General features: G+C 38.8%; 1 protein-coding gene across 1 annotated transcript in view; it reads right to left on the bottom strand.

Moving 5' to 3' along the window:
- The window catches only part of TOPAZ1 (testis and ovary specific TOPAZ 1), a 36,427-nt gene extending 23,905 nt beyond the window's left edge, over positions 1-12,522 (bottom strand). Inside the window, exons 1-6 of the mRNA XM_065752782.1 lie at positions 11,406-12,522; positions 7,692-10,149; positions 6,337-6,404; positions 4,498-4,626; positions 3,309-3,372; positions 895-1,007 (exon numbers count right to left, since the gene is read on the bottom strand). Coding sequence (XP_065608854.1) covers positions 895-1,007; positions 3,309-3,372; positions 4,498-4,626; positions 6,337-6,404; positions 7,692-10,149; positions 11,406-12,522 — 3,949 coding nt within the window. The remainder of the gene's footprint in view (positions 1-894; positions 1,008-3,308; positions 3,373-4,497; positions 4,627-6,336; positions 6,405-7,691; positions 10,150-11,405) is intronic.
- Between the last annotated feature and the right edge of the window lie 8,390 nt (positions 12,523-20,912).

Genomic DNA, 20,912 nt, shown 5'->3' with positions numbered 1-20,912 from the left:
TGATAAAATCGCTCTAAAAGCTCAGACTGGCGGTATAATCTGAAATTAAACAAGAATGTCTGACACTGATTTCAATCCTGAAAATCCACGTTTATAAACACCTGTATTAGCCAATCATTCTGAAAACTTTATTTCCCAAAGCAGCTGTTGCAAAGGAATAAAATGTGCATCTGTCCATAAATAAGCAAGTCCTGTTTTTCTCCATCTTGTGTGTCAAATAAAAATAAGGCTAAACATCACAGTTCTCATGTGTAGAGAAAAAGAGAAGGAAACCACAACTACAGTTTTGCTGCACTATGATTTCTTTAGTAGCAGAAACATTTCAGTAATAGTGTTCCAGCCATGAAATATACTAGGTCAAAATTAAGTGCTGCTTATTAAAACTTGATCATTTCCTTGATGTGATTTAGTAAATGGTTCACAAACATTTGAGTTGGCATAATCAAGAAATTTTTGGTCGCTGGCAAGGTGGGCAAACTCCTTTGCCAAGAAGTGCTGACAGACAACAATCAAACAAGAAAACCTGTTGTCACATTCTGACTATAAATAAAGAAAAACAAGTTACATTCAAATAACAACGTTCATACACAATCTGTCAAAATACTAAGAATGCAGACATTATTGTACAATTAAAGTATTTGAAGAATATAAATGACAAGACAAAATGATTGATATCTGAACCTACCAAAGAGGAAAATGAAAAAAAAATTCCAGAACAAGTAACTCAAACTAAAACCTAGTCCATCATGTGAGAGCTTACATTTATGCTTCCACATGTACAATTAACAAAAAATTCCAACTGATGACTTCAGGAACTGAAAAAAAAATCCTTTAGCTAACTAACACAAATATAAAAATAAATTTTGGAGGTTTCATCAACAGAGCATACAATACCATTCTTCCAGGGTTTCTGCACCACACTTTCATCGAAGTCATTTACACCTGGGGCATGAAACGGCAATTCTGACAGCATCTCACAGCTCACAAGATCTCTGTATTTACAGTCACTGTTGAGCATTAAAAAACAAATATAAGCAAATCAAAAAGGTGCTTCTTCCATATAATGAACACCTAAAAGGGGGGGATTAAGCACATTAAAAAAAAGACAATTTCTTTAAGAATTAAAGCGACAAAAAAAAAAAAATCACAGCAAAGTTGAATGGCTGGCAGTCCTGACAACTTTATTTTCCTTATCCCCACATCTTGGTTCAATCTCACTACGGTATCAGCTGAAATTATTCTGGCCTGGAGTGTAACTACATAAAGTTCTGTGAGTAGGAAGGGCATCATGCATGAATCTCTTTTCCACTGCACCAACATGATTTCTGCCACCACTGAAGAAGCCTCTACTTTTCAGTAGTCTATTATATATAGTATCTGACAAAGAAGTAATCCATAGAGCTTTTGAACAGCCAAACGTTCTCTGTCCTAATAACCGACTGTACTCAAGAGAACTCAAAAACTATTCTGCGTTTATTCCCAAATATATATATTCCAGATAATTAATTTTGAAAAGTTCTGCTTTCCAAAATGAAGTACAAATACTGCTAGCAAATTGCTTAATGACTTCTTATCTGCAAACAAAGCCATAGAAAAAAAAAGCTCTTTTATCAGATCTTCCCCCCTTCAATTAATAATCTGGGTTAAATACTAATGACATTGCATCATGCTTGCTGTCTGGAGAAAGAAACAGACTTGCTACTCTCAGTGAGGGTCACATTCCATCTATTTGATAGTTCATAGCCAGGGTAACTCAAACCTTCCCTGAACTGCACACTGATTTTAATACAGTTTGAAGCAAAAATGCTAATGCAGATAACAATAAATTCCATCTAACAAGCCCAAATTCTTCAACAGCAATATTTGTTTTTATTCTAGTCGATATAAAACATTATTCCCCACCAGAGGGAAAATGAGATGTGTGCATCTAGTGGCCTAGAATTTTCCAATTACCATGTAAAACGTGTTTTAACGCATCCCTGTCACACCAGCCTCACAGATGATAAAAAAGGATTTTTACAGCAACCCACCTCCAGAATAACAGTCTCAGCTCTTTTTAATCTTGACATCAAACTACACATAATTTTGTCGTGAACTGTATAGCTGTACAATCTGCTTATTTAACTGACATCAACACTTAGAAGCAGAGTTTGTTAAAGAGGAATAATAACTGTGTTTTCTTCTAGATGAAATTTTGCAATGGTAACATTTTTTAGTAGAACTAGAGAAAACAGTTTTACTCCAAATGAAGGATTAAATGTCTCTTCTCTGAATACAGAATTTTGCATTTCAACTATGGAACCGTTATCTTAGCTCCAATGCTCTATTAAGGAAAGAGATAATTACTGTAGTATCTCTCACAGAAACTTTTTTATCCAGTATAATCTACTTTTTCTGCAGCATAAAGAGCCATATATGCTACAAAGGAAATCTAAAACACTTTAACAGGAGAAGGAGCTTGAAGCTTCTAGCTGATTAATGAACAGATGTAGTATTTTCCATTTAATGGACACTGTGACACACATCAGCACTGAAACTGACTGCTGCTGGACAAAAGCAATATTCCCTTCTAAGTTAAAGTTTTTTGACTACTATGAAAATTACTCTAAAATGTCTGTGATTCAATTTCTCTTTTAATTATCCAAGTATTCCGTAATTTGGGTATAGTTTTTACATTTTTTCTACAAAGTCACCTTCTACTTCATTTTTTCAGCTGATGATGGAAGTTGCAAATGAATGACTCTGAAATGCACATATGCAAGTCATATATATAATAAACACTGTGAGCGCCACTTGAAGCTGATATAACAGTTAAGTATGTGCTTAACTCCATATGTAATATTTTCAAGTGTCTTTTTCTCCTGCTATTCTGTCAGACTGAATTTGAATGAAATCTTTAAATCCTCTCATGAACTTGTAAAGTTCCAAGAGACGTAAAAATGAAAGTTTTATTTTTATTCTTTTTTAATTTCAGTAAGCACTACTGTGAGTGGAAATATATTTGTCTTATATTACACTCACATAGGGATGCCAGAACAGGTGAGACTCTGGCATAAAGAGGATAAATTTAGTCAGCAGCCAGAGGACAAAATATCCCCTATTGTCCTGTTAGGCTTTAGCTGTAATACAGGTATAACATTCTTGTAGTTAGCACTAAGAAATCATATTATTTGATTTTTATTTTCTTACGCAATCAAAATATAACAGAATACATGAATACAAATGCTGTGTATTGGTAAAAACATTGTTATCTCATTTGCAGAGTGACTAGGGAATTTCATGTTACCTGAAGGACACAGTATATGTACCTTTTTTCAACTTCACTTTTTTCTCTTGGCTCCACAGCAGCCCCTCCATCTGCAAACTTGAATTGTAAAGATATTTAAATTAGTCCTTTATGGTTTAAGTTTGGTTAAGTCTCAGGTTTGGGAAATATCTACAACTAATCTCACCCAACATGGCACAGAAAAACAAACATATTAGGATATTGATTTTATAAAGCCACAACATATAAAGGAGCCCATCTTCGGAGTGGCCTGGCAATATTACAACAAGTACTACTTAACCAGGAACCTGTACCATTTGACAGGCCCTTATATCCTCTCAAAGAGTCGGGGACAAAAGAGTGCTACGTTATGAATGCCAACCACGCCTACTGAAGGAAACATTTATATCCTGCTTTTAAATGCTGATTTTGCCAGAGAAATCAATTCCTTACTGTTTGTGATTACCTCACTCACGCACTTACCAATCTTTAGCCATCTGTACTTCATTGTTTAACTTACCCAGTTAAGACCATTATCCACTCCAGAAGTAGTGGAAAATGATAGACACTATCAGCACGTGTGTCTGAGTGGCAGTGAAATGAAAATTTTAATGCATTACCAAATAAGTATATACCATCAAACTTCAGCAACTTTTAAAAAATCCAAGGCAGCTTATCTAGAAGGAGGAGGTGACAGAGAATAGAAAGGTCAAATAATGTCACTAAGTATGTTAACATTCCCTCAGAGTTGCCAGGAAATCAGTATGTTAATGTCATGGAAATTCTGCTCAAGTAATCAACCACAGAACACTTCTGAAATGCAGGCTGGCTGTGTAGCTCCCCAGCTTTCAAACAACACCCTGTCCTTCCAAGACTATGTGGTGAGAAATGTTTGACACCAACTTTTACTAGGTGTGTCACTTACACACAGAAGCGCTTGCGTGTCCATTGGAACAGTCCCTTCAGTAAAATTAGTGAAACAGAATTAGTGCAAAAACTAAGACGACAACTTGTAGTTTCATATCAAACCTCATATCAAAAAGACAAATTATTATATCAAGCAAAATTTATGTCAGTAGCACACAGTAATTTGAATACTCTGAAAGTAGTATTTGTTTCATTATTGGAATGTTAAAATGTTGATGAAACAGCATCAGTGATGACAACTGTCCAAATACATGGACTACCATTTCTTAAACTACTCAGTGACAAAGCATAATCTCTCAGTACCTTTTCATCTGTTTCAAAACTCTTGAGAAGTTCATCTAATTCTGTTAGTTGTCTGTCTTCAAAGGACTCCTCAGTAAAACTTCGCATAGGACTGTTTCCACTAGAGGAATTGTGGGTTTTAATACCTGAAGCTGAAAATGCACACATTACTTGTTTCCCATAACATAAGCTAACAACAATTTTATTTCCTACATATTCTAAAAACTTCATGACATTTAAGAAACTGTGGGACATTGTAAATCCAAAATTTGTATGCAAAATTATTTCACTTTGAAGCATAAGCCCTGTCAAATAAATATTAAACGGAATCTGCAATTAAAATTCCAACCAAGCTGTATGTTCTGCAGTAGTCACTGCACAACAGTACAACAGGTTTATTTATATCACATTTAATTCAGTACTTTAAAAATAAACTCAGTTAAGATTTATTATTAGAGAACAGATCTATGGTAGTTTGCTAAGCAAATAATGACTTAAGTTTTTACTGGACAAAGGGATAAGTTATTTGTAATGACATGATGCAACTCAGCAGTAAATATAGAAAGCTATGAAAAACTCCAAATTCCTGTAACACAGTATGAGTACTCAATGGCAGGAAATGTCAGAACTTTCTGTAAGTGCTGCAGGAAATGAATGCAACTCCTGACTGCAGTTCTCTTAAGCAGCTCCTTACACACAGTAAAAGAGCTTTTCATTGGAAAGAAATTCACTGTTTCATTGGATCACAGTCACATCATCAATGCACATCAGAAAGAAGACAACGTACATAACATTTCTACTTGAAAGACAAAGATGACTAATGTCATCTAGATGGCTCAACCTTAACTGCAGTATTTGTTGCCATTCTTTCACTCTCTGAAGCCACTCAACCAGCTATGACATCCCTACGTAATATGATGCACCAATGAAGAAATATATATTTCCAAATGAATATGCAAGCTGCCAGTGGTAACCACTGTCATCTTTTTCTGCTCTGCACACTAATTTATCTTTCAAGAAGTCATACATACGCACAGATTGATGTGAATGAGGTAACTTAAGTGCGTGATGAAACAGTACATTAGTCAGACCTGGACAGAAGATGCTGCTTAAACCTTTTTATTTGTTTTTAGAGCAAGAATATCCAAATATTTCTGGCCTCTAACCTTATTTTAATATGATGTAAAACAACAATTCTGTGTTTAAAACAAACGCGTAAGTTACTGAAGCGCACAGGATCTACTTCCAGGTTTGGTTTCAATCACCTCAATTCTGCAGATAACACAATATGTACCTTTTTTATTAACAAGATAAAAGGTCTCTAGCTGTAGGAGTGCTCCTCTTCAGCAGTCTTCGTGTCTCAGCTCTCTAAGTCTTATTACCTTTTATTCTGCATTCTAATCTCTGAGACGTTAAACCTTTTCTCCTCTCCCTATTCCCAAAGGGAATTTCACTCCTTTTCCTCCAGGATGATACTTCTGCCCAAACCACTTACTCTTTCTACATGAACATAACACATTAATATGAAAACAGTCAACGTCTTACTATTGTCTAATCAACTAAAGGAAATTTGTGGGTAAAGAGCCAGGGATGTCAAAAATAAATAAATAAATAAATAAAGACAGAAAATAGACAGTTACTATCAACAGACAGGAACTGCAGAAAAACAGATGCTTTCATCAGAAGTTCATATAATTTCAAAAGACATGAAATTCACGTAATTGGGGAATTGCTGTCACAATATGAGACATTACTAGCTGACACGTTCATGTGGAAATTATAAATCCTACGTTTTCTCACTGAGCATTTTTGTGGTTACTTTCTTCCTGATTACGTGTCCCAAAATGTCTAAAAACACTTACCTTTTAGCATCAAATCCCATGAATTTTCAGTATTATTTGACTTTCCAGATTCTTGCATATTAATGTCTCTGTTTTGAACAAAAAGCATGCTTTACGTTTTCATCTTGCAGAACAGAATTAACCTAATCATTCACATACAATTAAAGTTCTCAGTAACACTTTAGCTACTGACAGATCCTTACTTAAAACATGCTATCCGCATCAGAGTGTCCTTAAATCTCTTCTGGCTATTCTGTTTATTCCAATAAATGTACACATAAATAAGTTAAGTAAAGCAAAGACATTTCAAAATCCCAGTTTTCTACTAAAAGCACATCACCTCCTTTCATTTTTGCTTAAACTACTGAAAAAGAGAATCTTTTCCATACAGTAAATTATGGAAATAGTGGACTAAAAACCAATTCCTAGGTTTAAAATAAAAAAAATGTGACTTAACAGTAATTTTACATTCAAGATGTTTTGCATTACAATGAATCCTAAGGACAAGAATAAAACTTCTGTTCAAAGAAAGATAATTAGCTCACTTACTTTAAAGAATAGTTGGAAAAAAAATATATTTCATTTCTCCTTAGAAAAGCTCAGAATGCAAAAATGTATTAAAAATCACATACAGAATAACGTAAGTTATTGTAACAGATTTTAGAAATCTGTATCTGGTGAAAGATGCCAGGTGTGAACACAGCAAGCAGCCCAGTAAAATGGAAGAAAGTGGTAATTTGGAAGAACCTCTTGCAAGACTCTCCCAGCATGTGCAACTTGGAGCTATAAAACATTCAGGTACAAATATCTATGTAGGTCTACAAAAAATGCTGAGAAATGGAGCTTAATTATGCCACAGCAACACTGCTGAGACAGGAGGGATTTTTTTCAGAACCAGGGTCTCTGTAGGTCTATTTACCCTCTCTTCCATGCATTTATAAGAAATGCACAGCTTGAGTGATCATGCCAATAATAACTATGATTTTTTGAATTGAAGCAGTTTCAGGAGGCTGTCATCATCACAAACTTTTTTTCTTTTTTTTAATGGAAAATACGTAACAACATCAAGAGACTGAAATCTTCACTTTCAGGTCAGAAGCCATTCCCAAATCTTTACCAGATTCAGCTGTGTAGTGTGAAAACCCCACAGGAGACATACTGTAAGTTCTTGTCAAGAAGTTGCCTCCAACATGTACAGAATGACGTTATAAAAAAAATGTTTGCACTCAGACAACTACCATACCACAATCAAGTTTTGACACTTAAAGCCAAAACAGAAATTAGCAAGATTCTGTAAGGAAGAATGACTACTACAACCAAAGTACACCACGTAAAGTACTTAGGATTATTGTCATAAAAAAGAACAATAAGCATACCTAAAATTACTGTTTACTGAATGTCTGTTATCTGAACTAACAGCACACTCAGGACACTGCTCCTCTTCTTTAATGAAGACATTAGAACAGCATGCCTCTGCAGGACAATTTTCACTGTCTGTGACTGTAAGCGCCTCTTCGCTATTGGTTCCAAAAAGATCAGGGTCATCCTGGATCACATCAATGACAAGAACATCTTTGTTGTAAGCTTCAAGAACATCTGGAAGCTTTTCACTTTTGTGTTGTGGAAGACTGACTCTTGATTTGCTATCATCATGTATTTCTAATGCAGTGTGATGGCCAACTGCATCCCCTGAATGATGGGGAACATCTGATTTCCACACACTTTCAGTACCACAGAAGTCAGGTGAAGATGACTTTATCTGTCTCTCAAGAGGACATGGATTCAAAAAGACATCATCAGGGAGTGTGGACATCTCATCTGAAAGCCTTTCAGAGCCATCATGACAAAAGTCCTTACTGTTGACCTCATCAGCTTTTTTCTTCATGAAAGCTGTAGATATAGCATCACCTACTACAGGAAGAGGCTGCTGCTTAACCTTTATCAAGGTGGTTTCTTCATCTCTCTTCTGTCTTCCTGAAACACTACTGCTATCAAGAATCTCTGCTGGGCTACAGGTTTTACTCTTGAATGAACTGACAGATTCCAAAGTCCCGGATTCAGGTTTGTATCTGCATAAAGGTATTTTGAACTCTGTCAGGTTTGTTGTGTTTAGTACTGCTGTTGGTTTTAAATCAGAAGGTGTCTGGCTGACAACTGATGCTTTATGGTCTGAGCCTACTCTATTTCTTTTACCTTTAGATGCACTATTCTGGACTGCCACAGTTGGCTTTCTCTTTGTTATAGCTCCTTTATCTTTCGCACTTGTAAAATCTGAGGTTGCTTTACCTTCTTGCACGTTATCAAGGTTAAAAGGCACAGCACTTTTATTAACTGGTGATTCCACATTCCCATTGCTCATTCTGCAAGTCTCATAAATACCCACAGAAGGGGATTCTGAGATTTCAACTGAAGTTAGACATTCAGCATTTAGATCCACTATCTTACTTGCACATTCTTTGTTAACTTCTGCCAATGACGTATGCAAAGCCAGCTGTCTCAAATTCCCAGCCACAGCGCTGCTTGCTATAGTACTGACACTGCTTTTATCAGAGAACTTCACAAAGACAGGGCTTGAAACTATTTTTCCTTCTGAGACTGACCCATGATTTTTAGGGACCCATCCAGAAGTCCTGGCACAAGATTCAACGGGCCAAACATGCTTACCAGTCATGGGTACTGCTCTTTGACAGGTAAACTGCCGCATTTTCTTTTTAACTTTATTTAATTTTTCATCCATTGTGCCACTGTGATGACTAGAAAAATTACAGGTGTGAGTTAGTGCTCCCAGGCTACCCGAGGTAGCAGAATGACACTGCAATGTCACAGTGTTTGAATCTTTTCCTTCTGCTACTACAGACAGATTACATGTCTTGTTACAGCCGACTTCAAATGCAAGTAATTTGGTACTATTCTTTCTCCTATTCTTTCTCCTATTTCGCGCTTCACAAGTATTGCTTCCTGTATGTAGATGAGATGCACAATCATACAAATCTGACAGAGCTGTTTCTTTATTATTTAGTCCTAAGGTTGCAGAGGAGTCTGAAGAGGCAACTGCTGCTTCTGCTGGTAACTCACATTTACTGCATTCATTAGTAACACCTGGGGGAACAGTCTGCACAGCTGACATCTCAGCAACTTTCATCTTTTTCCTACTCTTTCTAACAGTATTACATTTTTTTTCACTTAAGAACTTACTGTTTTTACTCCGACTGCATGAAAAATGCCCTTCTTTATGCTGAGCTTTGACTTCTTTCTTAAACTCTAAACTGCCATTTACGAGTGATCTCTCATTTTGCATTCTATTAGTGCCGCTATTCCCATCACTCCATTCTACTGTGCTACCAGGACAAACAGAATTCCCCTCATCCTGGGCTTTAAGGAAGAATCCACTTAAATTAAAAGTGCTGGAAGCTCCATTCACTGAAGATTTTATAAATGTATTGATGCATGTGCAGGCCTCCAATCTCACAAACGGGTTCTTTGTCGTTACACTGAGCAAGCTGTTGCAATTGTTTAGGGTGTTTCTACTATTCTCAGCATCACCATGTTCTGCATTTATCACTTTTTCAGCTGCAGTTATGCTAAAATTCTGCAAGCACTTGACAGAATCAGTCCTGGGTTCCTTTTTTTTAAGCTGCACACCAGACATTTTAGATTCAGGATGACACAGAAAACACTTGCTCTGCATCCCAGCTAATGCAGCAGCTGCAGGAGATTCCAAGAAGAGAGATTCCTCTTCACAGGGATTTTCTGATCTCATTGGATTTGCCTTACACTTCTTCACAGCTTGTATATCTGAGTCTTGCTTATTTTTTTTCTGTTTTTTCCTTGCTGCTCAAAAACAAAGCAATCTCATTAAAGAGCACACTAAGGAAAAAAAACCAAAAAACAAAAACCAACCACCCTATTGCAGTATTTTACAAAAAGAACAAAAACCAGCCAAGGTCAGTAAAAAGCATAACACTAAATAGTGCTGAAACATTTAAGTTGTTTCTCACCTTTTTTTTTTCTTCAAATAAGCACTATTAGCAACCTGAAGAGTATCGAATTATGTTGCCTTCAGAAAATGTTCAGATAAACAACAGAAACTGAAGATACTGTAAGGTCATTGGAAGCAGTATATTTAAAATGGGTAGAAACCAATTACAGCAAGTCCAGCATGAAAATGCTGATGGCATTTGCAAAATCAGTCTTAACAATCTTTTGTTTACACAATACATTCTCTGTAATAGGAAAGCTTGGTTATAGAAATATGGTCATTTATTTCAGATATATAGTCCCAGTTAAATGCATAAGACTGTTCAAAACCCAAGAAAATTCCAGGACTTGCAATTTTATAAAATCCTTTTTACTTGAGAATAAATACAGATTACATGAACTGTACTTGCAAAAATATGGAGAGTGATCCTGAGAATATATTGGTAAAATTTTGTTTAGTAAGATCTGCGTTTTCAAAGTAAAACAATATATCTTTTTTTTTTTTTCAGGATAAGGTATCTAGATTAAATACTAATAACCTACAGCAAATGTTTATCATTTTAATATATTCATTTTGAAAATAGAAATAATCTCTTCTAGATGACTGTCTATAGGGAGCAGATTTTTAAAAAACTTATTTCAAAATTGTTCAGTGGATACAATATTCTCTTGATATTGCAAAATAAAACCAAAAATTCTTACTCAGGGTCTGCTGCTCCTAATACCCCTTATATCCCCTATCCCCCCACAGGTTACATGGTCTAGTCTCTTCTGTGCTAAATGACAGCCTTTCTACCTCAAAAAAAGCCTCTTCCCTTCCTAAAATCTATCTTCTGAGACTGTTATTCACAATTCTGTAAGTCAGTCCCTATCTCAAGAAGTGTAGAGGTAAGAGCTAAGTGACTGGCCACGTGCTAACAGTCATTGAGACAGAATACCCACCACTCTTTCTGCCTGTGTGACTTTGTGCCACAGTGACGCTTCCACCCACAGAAGTAAAATTATCTCCTGTTTTCACTTTTTAGTGAGGTCTTACTGGAGCACCAGCCCCTTGTCCTGGGAGCCCAAATTCTATACCCATACTTCTACAATGGCACACAAATGCTTACCACTTTCCTGCATACCATCTGCTCCCTCCTGAAGGCCTGAGCTCTGCTGATGTTCCATGATGCAACACTTGGGCTGCTCTCCTCCAGCTGTTGATGGTTCTTGGCTACTTAAACCCTGCACACATAGTAATTGCAATGAGTCTTCCTCTGTCCAACTTGGAGTGTTCTCCTTGGACTCCACACACTCCGCATGCAGTTCTAGCAGGGCAGATCTCCTTGGCCCCTGTAGTTCTGACTTCACCAAAGACTGCCTGCCTTTCTTTGTCAAGTACCTCTTTCCTCTCTCCTTTGGCTTTTTCAGCCTTTCTAAGGAATGCCCATCCATGTTCTCAGGGTTATCCATCACTTCCTTAGGTTTTGGTTCAGACAAGGAAGACTCATCAGTCCCCATACTCTTAAGACCTGGGACTTCCAGATTCAGTATCATTAAGGAGGCTGCGCCCTTCATTTCAGTGCTGCATGCGCCCTTTCTAGGCTGCAGCACATCAGGTTCTGACAAACAGGAAACAATATGCCCCTCTGTCCTCTCAAGATCCTCCTCTGAGGTTGGGATTTCCAATTTCAATTCCACAAAGGAATGCTTGTGTTTTTTTCCTGAGCATCTCATACCCTTCTGGAAATCAGAGAGTTTTGGTCTTTCTGGGCTGCCAGTCTCTCCAGGCAATTTCTTCTGCAAATCAGTTCCTAAGCAAAATGACTGCTGACTTTGTCCTTTCTGTCTGTTTACAGTCTTTCCCAAACATGTTCCTGCCACTACGGCTGCTGCTTGCCCACCTTCACAGACAGCACCATCCGGTACCTGCACAGCAGAACCATTCTTTCTTTCACAAGACATCCTGCTTCGTACCCCCTTGTTTTTCTTACCACCAGGCCCCTGCCTACTCTTGGCTCGCTCCTTCTGCACAGACAGAAGAGAAACAAGTTCCTCAGAGGGACCAACAGAGAGCACAGCAGGTTGTGAAGGTGAGGGCTGCTCGGGTTCCCTCTTTGGTGCCAGGTGAGGACTCTGGTCTACTACCAGCTGCTTCTCTGACTCAAATCCCACCCCTGCACCCAGACAGCTGGGGCTGGCAAGCAGCATCTCCACCCCGACCACCTTCCCAGATCTTAACTGCGGCATTGTGGGAGACACCACCAAGCCCTGCAAACCCCATACACCTGCACACCCCTATGAGCACGCTGCCTAGCCCGGGCCCTGACAGGCACAAACCCGAGCAGAAGAGGAGCACAACGTATCTCAAGCAGAGCCCGGTCTGCAGCACACCATAGGCAGCGACCCCACTGCCACCAGCCGGTTCCTACCCCCACACCTGCCCACTGCCTCAGACACAGCTACCACGGCTCGGCCGCCTCCCACCCCCCCTTCCCGCGCTGCAGGTCCCTCGCCACTTCTCAGTTCACTGCTCCGTCCCTCAAGGCCTCCCTGGGCCCCGGCGCCGCCTGCCAACGACGCGCAGCTCACGGACATGGGCGGCTTCCCGCCGCACAGCGCAGGGCCGCGTCATGGCGGCTCGGGCAACGTGAGGGAGGCTCCGCCGCGCCCCTGCGCGGCCCGGCGAAGCCGTAGGCGTGGGCTGGCGAGACTTGTGGCTGGGGCTGACTTGCCGAGGTTTTGTCGTGGAGTTAGCAAAGCCTCCCAAACGCCACGTGGATGTCAACGCAAAAGTCGGCCAGACCTGAGTGGAAAAACACAGATCCCAACCTTCTCTAATCGAGGGAGATGTACTTGGTTGTGTACTGGCCGAAACTGAATTTTGGGCGTCAAATGTAGGAGTTGTTCCAATGTTAATAGGAGCCTCCAAAGCTTCAGGACCATTTACTGTGTGAGAATGTGAACACTTAGAAATTATCTTACGGAAACAGTGCTGTACAAAGATTCAATCTGTATGGAAAATGCAACAAAAATGACAAAATTTAGGAAAGTGTCACTTTATCACCAATAGCAGCATCAGTATGAAGGCAGACAGATGTTCACAAAATCACAGAACTGTAGGGGTTGGAAGGGACCTCCAGAGATCATGGAGTGCAGCCCCCTGCCACAGCAGCTCCCTAGCCCAGGTTGCACAGGTAGGCGTCCAGGTGGGTCTGGAATGTCTCCAGAGAAGGAGACTCCACCACCTCTCTGTGCAGCTGTGCCACTGCTCCGTCACTGCACTGGGAAGAAGTTCCCACACACATTTGTGCAGAACTTCCTATGCTTCAGTTTGTGACCATTTCCTCTTATCATGTCGCCACACACTGCAGAAAAGAGTCCAGTTCAAAAATGGTTTCCGAGGGAGCAGTCCATTTCTGCCTGAGGATCGTCCCCAGGCAGTCACCCTTACTTTGTGCTGCTTCCCGTGAGACCTGCGCACAGAAAAGAATCACAGAATAAAAGGAATTGGATAAGACCTCTGGACATCATCCAGTCCAACCCCAAGAAGTTTATTGTATCTCTGCTTTCTAGAAGTGCAGTGCTGTGAAAGTACTTGAAGAGTAAGGCTGTACTTGGAAGTCCAAACCAATTAGCATTGGCCTACAGTACAACTCTGGCTAAATCAGGCTTTATCTCCATCTACAGATAGAAATAACAGAGCACTATACAAATAGAGACAGGAACAATCTGGGCAAACCTCTCCGAAACTAAGGAAATGAAGTTCCATTCAAATATGAGGAAGAACTTCTTTACTGTGAGCACTGGAACGGGCTGCCCCCAGAGGCTGTACAGAGTCCTTCTCAAGAGGCAGTCAGGACTAACCTGGATGCATTCCTGCGCAATCTACTTCAGCAGAGGATTGGACCAGATGATTCCCAGGGGTCCCTTCCAACTTCCGATTCTGTGATTCTGTGAAATAAAAGGCAGGTTTGAAAACTTTCTCCTCATGACATTATGTTGAACATACATGAAGTACAAAAAAGTCAGTGAGTGACCAACTGACACTTAGCAAAGCAGAAAGTACAGGATTTTTAGCCTTTTTTTTTTTTTTGCTTCAGTTGGTGCTGTGCTTCTCAGAGACAGTGAAGACCTAAGCTAACTGTACAACACCTAGCATCTTCAGTGTGTTGCAGTATGCCTGTTAAATGAAACATTAATCACTGGCAAAATTAAACCTTGTGTAGCTCAAATATGCGTCATACAGACTTTTAATTTTAGTAGCAATACACACAAAAAAATGAAAAAGTCCTTTGAAAAAAAGGACTAGAGCCTCAGAAAGGATGTTTTGAAGCAGCTGTGGGTTATGTTAAAAAACAGATTGTGTTCAGTTAAAAATATTACTAATAAGAGGTAGTATAAACATTATCTTACAGAGTGGATTAAGGTAACTGTTTTAAAAATGCCTAAAGTAAGAGGCAGAAATTTAATACAAAGTCATATTATCAAAAACAGACAAAAAACAACTGTGTGAAGTATTTATTGAAACTGTATAATAATAAAGTGTAAATAACTTAATAATCAAATGAACAGCTTAAGAGGGGGGGAATGAGTTATTTCCATATTCAGCAGATGGTTCAGTACCTGGTTCTGTGCTTCACTGGTTTCTTGTTCATCCTAGACACTTAAACAGTCACAGAAATACTACCTATTGTGCGTATGAAAATAAACAGGGAATCCTACTGTCTAAAAACAGGTTTGTTTTTTTTTTTTTTTTCCAGAATAACTGATACACTCAGAGATGACTGTCAATTTCCAAATGTGAGAAAGAAATTTTTGTGTAATTTTTTAATGTATTTTATGTAAAGTCTGTGAAAAGACTGTATCTTTCTTCTCTCAGAGAATCATAGAATTGCTTAGGTTGGAAGGGACCTTAAAGATCATTGAGCTCCAGCCCCCTGCTGTGGGCCAGTGGTTGCTAACCACTAGATCGGGCTGGGCCCCATCCAACCTGGCCTTGAATGCCTCCAGGGATGGAGCAAGAGAAGCAAGTGTTTGTACTTAACCTTCCCAGCATCATCATTTACATTACCAGCGTGAAGAAGCCGTGGCTGAAGATCTAACACCAGTACGTTTGACCAACTTGCTGTGAGTTTTTGGAGGGCTGATATTTAGAAACCTGTAAATAACAGCTTCATAGGTGAGCAAATCCCACACAAATTTTACTTGGCTATATTTTAAACATTGCTCGTACACTCACTGAACAACAGGAAGTAAGTCTTCTTTAGGGAACTGGAGACAACTTAAAAATATATTGTCTTCTTTTGACTTCTATTTCTTTGTTGAGGCAATGTGAAAAAACATCCCACTGTACTGCTTCCTTTTACCGCTTACATCTTCATTATTGGCTGAGGGATAGATTTTTTATCTCCAGGAAACCTTCACATAAAGTTTTTGGCTGTGCTGTAATAATTGAGACTGAGATGTGAACAATGTGCATAGTCTGTTATTTCCAAAATGCCAAATTAATCCCTTAAGGTAATACAACTAAAACCAAATAGAGAGTTTTTGTCCAGCATGTCCAAGGAAGTATCCTTCTACAAACCCAAGGATTATTTTTTTACAGTTCTTATGTATTGGTTTTCCCAAGCTAGCACCCAAAGATACTAAACACAAATGTGATTTTTAAGTAACTTCTTTTCCTCCTGCCTTCCATTCAAATATATGGGCATTTTGGAAATAAGTTTGCTGCTTGCCAGTTGAACTCAGGCATTTTCATACACTCTCTAAAATTGTCTTTGATTCATACTAAAAGATGTTTGTCTGCTTTTCTGCACTGTCACTATGAACTCTGATAGACAGGAGTCATGTTTGGAAACCAATGGATACCCCTGGAAACCAGAGCTTGGTGCTGCCACTGTGAGAAATAGATATAGTGATAGTACAGCTATTAATTGATGTACAAGCACTATGGTGTTGAAAGCAGGGATGCCTCAGTGGAGATATGTGATCTGCTTTGCAAAGTAATTACTCTGCGTGATATCATGAGGGTAGACTATGTGAATGCAGCGAGTGGCTGCCATTTCAGCCTTTATTTTGGTTGCTGTTTTTTATCATAGGGCCATACAGAGCAGATTAAAGTAATTGCGTTTTCCACTAGTTTAAAATGAGACATTGGAGGAAAAAGGACAGCTGGTGTATTTCATAATGAACCATCTGGCTTTTTTTTTTCTTGGTAGATCTTCTGATTTCTAATTTATTATAGAATTACAGCATGAAAATCAAAATTATTGATTGTGTGGAATCAGTGTTTCCCTCTGGCATATTTTGTGCTCCTTCAGTTTTTGGCAAAGGATGTTCCTAGAAGGAATGAGGACCTCTCACACTTAACTTTTGCAAAGCTTGAAAGTCATCTGTGCCATTTGCCTTTTCTATGTATATTCCTGTAATCGTGCTGCTTGACCAGCTATCCACGTGATCACATCTGATCCAAACTTTGTAAAAGTGTCACTAATTAATTTTAAGGCTCCAGGAGGGAATTCCTGCTTTGGGTTAAAATCCACTGTATTAATTTCCATTTCTGTTTTTGTTGTTGTTGTTTTTCAACTTCTGTTCATAGGAGCTTTTAGGAAATTATCTGATTATCTGGAATTTGAAATTAAAAAAAAACAAACAGGTCCAATAGAGGAGTTAACCAAGCAAGCAAGGGAACACACTGAGTCTCAATTTATATTACCTAAAAATAAAACATACCTTTGCTTTAACTATATGCTACATAACCATATACCTACCACTGAATTTGCTTTCAGAATCAGCTTCTTTTAGTGGCTAGATGAAGAAGATGTTGGACTTAAGAGGAAGGCATCTGCAGTCCAGGAAGTATGTGACACCTCCACCTCGCTTCCGAAAAGGACTTTGAAATATGATTTCTGAATGAAAAAAAAAAAAAAAATGAGGAAAAGAAGAAATTGAAATTTGGTGGATCAGAGCTAGAAGGGCCATGGAGTTAGAAACAGTAGAGGTGGAATGAGGAATAAGCAGAGCACAATAAAATAGTAAATAACATGGGAAAGCAAATTGCTTCCGAAAATCACCCTTAAAAAGAAAGAGTGGTGTGATGAAGAACAGAACATGATGGGAATTTCTTTGTGGTTCAGACTGAAGAAAAAATGAAGGAGCATCTTCAGCAGTACTCTTAGGAAAAATAGTAAAAGAGCCTTGAACTTGGTGGTGGTGAAACTGATCAATGGCAAACCAGAACCCAAATCTGAATCCTAATTAAGGATGAATTCCAATGCTGCATGTTGAACTAACTCAGTGACTGGCTCCTAGCTTCAATTTCTTGTATTGTTGCCATCCATTAAGACCTCACATTAAAGTCTATTTAGTAATGTCAAGGTGGCTGTTGTACAAAACATGGAGACTCACAGTCAGAATAGCTTTCTGTGTCTTTTTTTTCCCCTTGGGTGCTTCATCCATAATCATCAGATCACTCCGCATCCACCAGTATATTCTATAGTTTTCATTGCTTTTGAGCCTGTGGACTGTGTTTGCTGTTACTGCATGTTTTTAGAACTTGAATGGGACTTTTTCTGAGCTGCAGATCTAGGAAATGACCACTGCTTGCTTTTTTCTCTTCAGAGATAATATTACTCTCTAACAATGAAAATACCTTTTGCAGTTGACAAAAGATAATTTTTTCAGTCATGCTGACTGAACTGAGCAACTGACTGATTATAAAGCTTCCCCCAACAAAAGCAGCACACAACCATTTTAATGTGCTGGTTTCACCACTAAACATTACCTGCTGCCATAACCAGGGCAAACTACGGATAGAGATTCTCTTTCAAAAGCTCTCTTTCAACAGCTTCCTATTCAGAAATAAGGCTGGCAATAAGTGATTATTATACATTAACAGCGATGTTACTGCTCAGCAGACAAGTCAGAACAGTAGGGCAGTTGATTTCTTTTCTTGTCTGCAGTGCTGGTGTTGCACTTGCTGTATGTGTGCCCATTTATTGCAGTCACTCCTTTCTGGCCGCTGAGTGCGTACTGAACGTTGGGCCATTTCATCTCAATCTGACTGTGGTGGGATAGAGGCCACAGAGATATTAAGTTTCTGCATATTTCATGAAGACAGAAACCCATGTAGATGAGAAATGGTCCATGGAGAAAAAAGCTAATAGGCTTCGCCTTTATTGAGGATCAAGGTGTCTACAGAATGAGATGTCAGGTTCCAGGTCTTGTCCACTGCTATGGGTTATAAGCTCTTCAGTGGGGTTACAGACAAGTCTTACCATCAGGGGATATCTTGCTTAGAAGAAGATGCTTGTGAGCAGAGAGCTTTCATGGGAATTACACTTGCTAACTGAGCCTCTTGGCCAGAAGGTCCTGTGTTGTTAAGGGTTTCCTGAAGTCAGGGCACCCTGGATAGCAGCTGCAAAGTGGCATTACTTTTTGCAGCCTGAGTAAGTCTGTGTTACTGGATTTCTGCGGAAGCTTTTTTTTTTCCATGCTTTGCTGGAAGCTTGGAGTGGGCTGAAAGAACAAGAGGATGCAGGGAGGTGATATGATTTTTACAAGAAGTTTTTATTTATTTGTTTTGCTTTTCTAATTGTAATTCCTTGTTTATATCCACCACCATCAAAAAATTACTGCCTATGTTTTGAATTTGGGAAAGTTACCTTGCTTAACTGGCAAATACTTGTGTTACTTATTACACTGAGCTTCTCAGTTAGTCCAAATCTGATAGGAAGAAATGCCTCGCTTTGTCACTGGAAATGTTTTAAAAAGTGGGGAACGGACACCGATCGCAAAAAGCATAAAAACAAATTTAACTTGGAGCTTGACTTTTAAATTTGCATTTAAGGAAGTGAAAATAGAGCTTTATCTGAGACAGTGTGATCCAGTGCTAGTTTTCTTAGAATCATATGATCTTTTACTTACTTTTGTATTAGCATGTAGCTAAAATAGCTGCATTCTGACCTCTGTTTCCTTCTGAGCGTCATGGGAGACATCTTTTATTCTGGCCACAATTCTTCATCCTCCCTGTCTGCTGTGACCTCCTAGTAAAATTGCTCCTTCCAGTCTGTGCTGATTGGCATTAACCTGCCTGCTGGCTGAGCTGCTGCGAGCCCTTGTTGCTCGTCATCGGCGTGCAGCTGAGAAGGATGCCAGGAGAGGCACTGTTAGAGCACTGAATATTTTTGTGTATCTTGTGTTCTCGCTACAGAAATGCAGTGTGCATTAAGAATGTGGTATGCTGTCCTTGTGTTCTTCTGGAGGCACACAGAAATGCTAATAAACCAAAGTAATGTCTCCTGCCCATTTTTGCTAGTCAAATCTTATTATGTAGCCAAGCTGTAAGATAAGATGAACATAATGTTCATTTTCCAAGAAATCAAAATTAAGATCTGGGATATTGGGAATTAATTGCTGAAAACTGGAACAATAAGAAAAGAAACATAATCTGTAGTTTCTGTGTCTTTTAAGCTAATGAAATACGTCTGTGCAAAAGGGGAGATGAGGTTAGTTTAGTTTTCTCACTGTTCTTCCCTTTCTAACTTATAGAACTGATTCATTTGGAAAATATCTCAAAACTTGACATCCACACAAATTTACCATTAAAATTATTAAAACCAACAAGCTGTTAACAAAAGATGGATTCCTCATGGAAGACTTAGAGAGGAATAAGCCTGAAAGTCATCAACTGCAAGTCACATGGCCTTGGGAATTCTGGGGCATCACTGCTCACGCTTTCACCTGAGCCCAGCTGCCAAGAAGCATTTTCCTGTCTAAAAGCAGAGCCTGCCCCAGTGCAGGAATAAGCATTTCTATAGGCTGGAAACAAGAGCCCAAGTTGTACCTGTAAGCAAAAGAGGAAAGCAACACAGCTCCAAAACATCTAAATCAACCATGTCATGTTAACCATACATGATGTGCCTGAATTTTCAGAATTGTGCCAATAAATGAACCTCATCCCTGGTCCACGTGAATTTGCTGACAGAGCATTCTTACAGGTATTTTATGCTGCTTAATAAAGCTACAATTAAATGTAAATAAATATCTCATTTACACTTTTTAAGAAGTTGTTCTTGTAAATAAAAATGTCTTTTGATAGCAATTTATGCTTGCAGCTTATGTTTGTTTTTCATATTCTGTTTTGAACCTTGACAAGACACAGGTGATAGTTTGCATTCATTTTACATGCTCAGGCATCTGAGAAAACAAGTGAAATCTGTTGCCTTCTGTGGGCTAAGAAAGATGCCTGAAATTATCTGGCTGAACAGAGCTAAGCCAAAACTGCACTGAAGGCACTACCTGTGGTGGGATATACTTGCTGCCTTGTGTCTTCCCCACCACCTAAGCATTTGCAGGTAGCAGACTGCCACTTGAATGTGCATTGTGGTCTCCTCCATCTTGCCATTCCTGTCCATTGATAAAATTCAAAGGTGTACCCATGGTCAAACAGTTATTTGTAATTGTGAGTCTGTTTGGGTATTTCTAGCTACCATTTTACTTCGGTTTAATTACAGACTTCTGTGAACACACAATGTTCCCTTATTTTTAGAGGCTGTATTTGTTAAAATGGACAGATGAATTAACACATCACCGCCTCATTTAAAAGGTTGGACACTGCGTGCAACATTTATTTCTGA

The sequence above is a fragment of the Cyrtonyx montezumae genome, unplaced genomic scaffold, assembly GCF_038088225.1.
Source record: "Cyrtonyx montezumae isolate F1298 unplaced genomic scaffold, pur_monq_1.0 scaffold_8, whole genome shotgun sequence".
NCBI classification, from domain to species: Eukaryota; Metazoa; Chordata; class Aves; order Galliformes; family Odontophoridae; genus Cyrtonyx; species Cyrtonyx montezumae.
The sequence above is the reverse complement of the archived record's forward strand: the minus strand, read 5'-3'. Positions and strand labels throughout refer to the sequence as shown.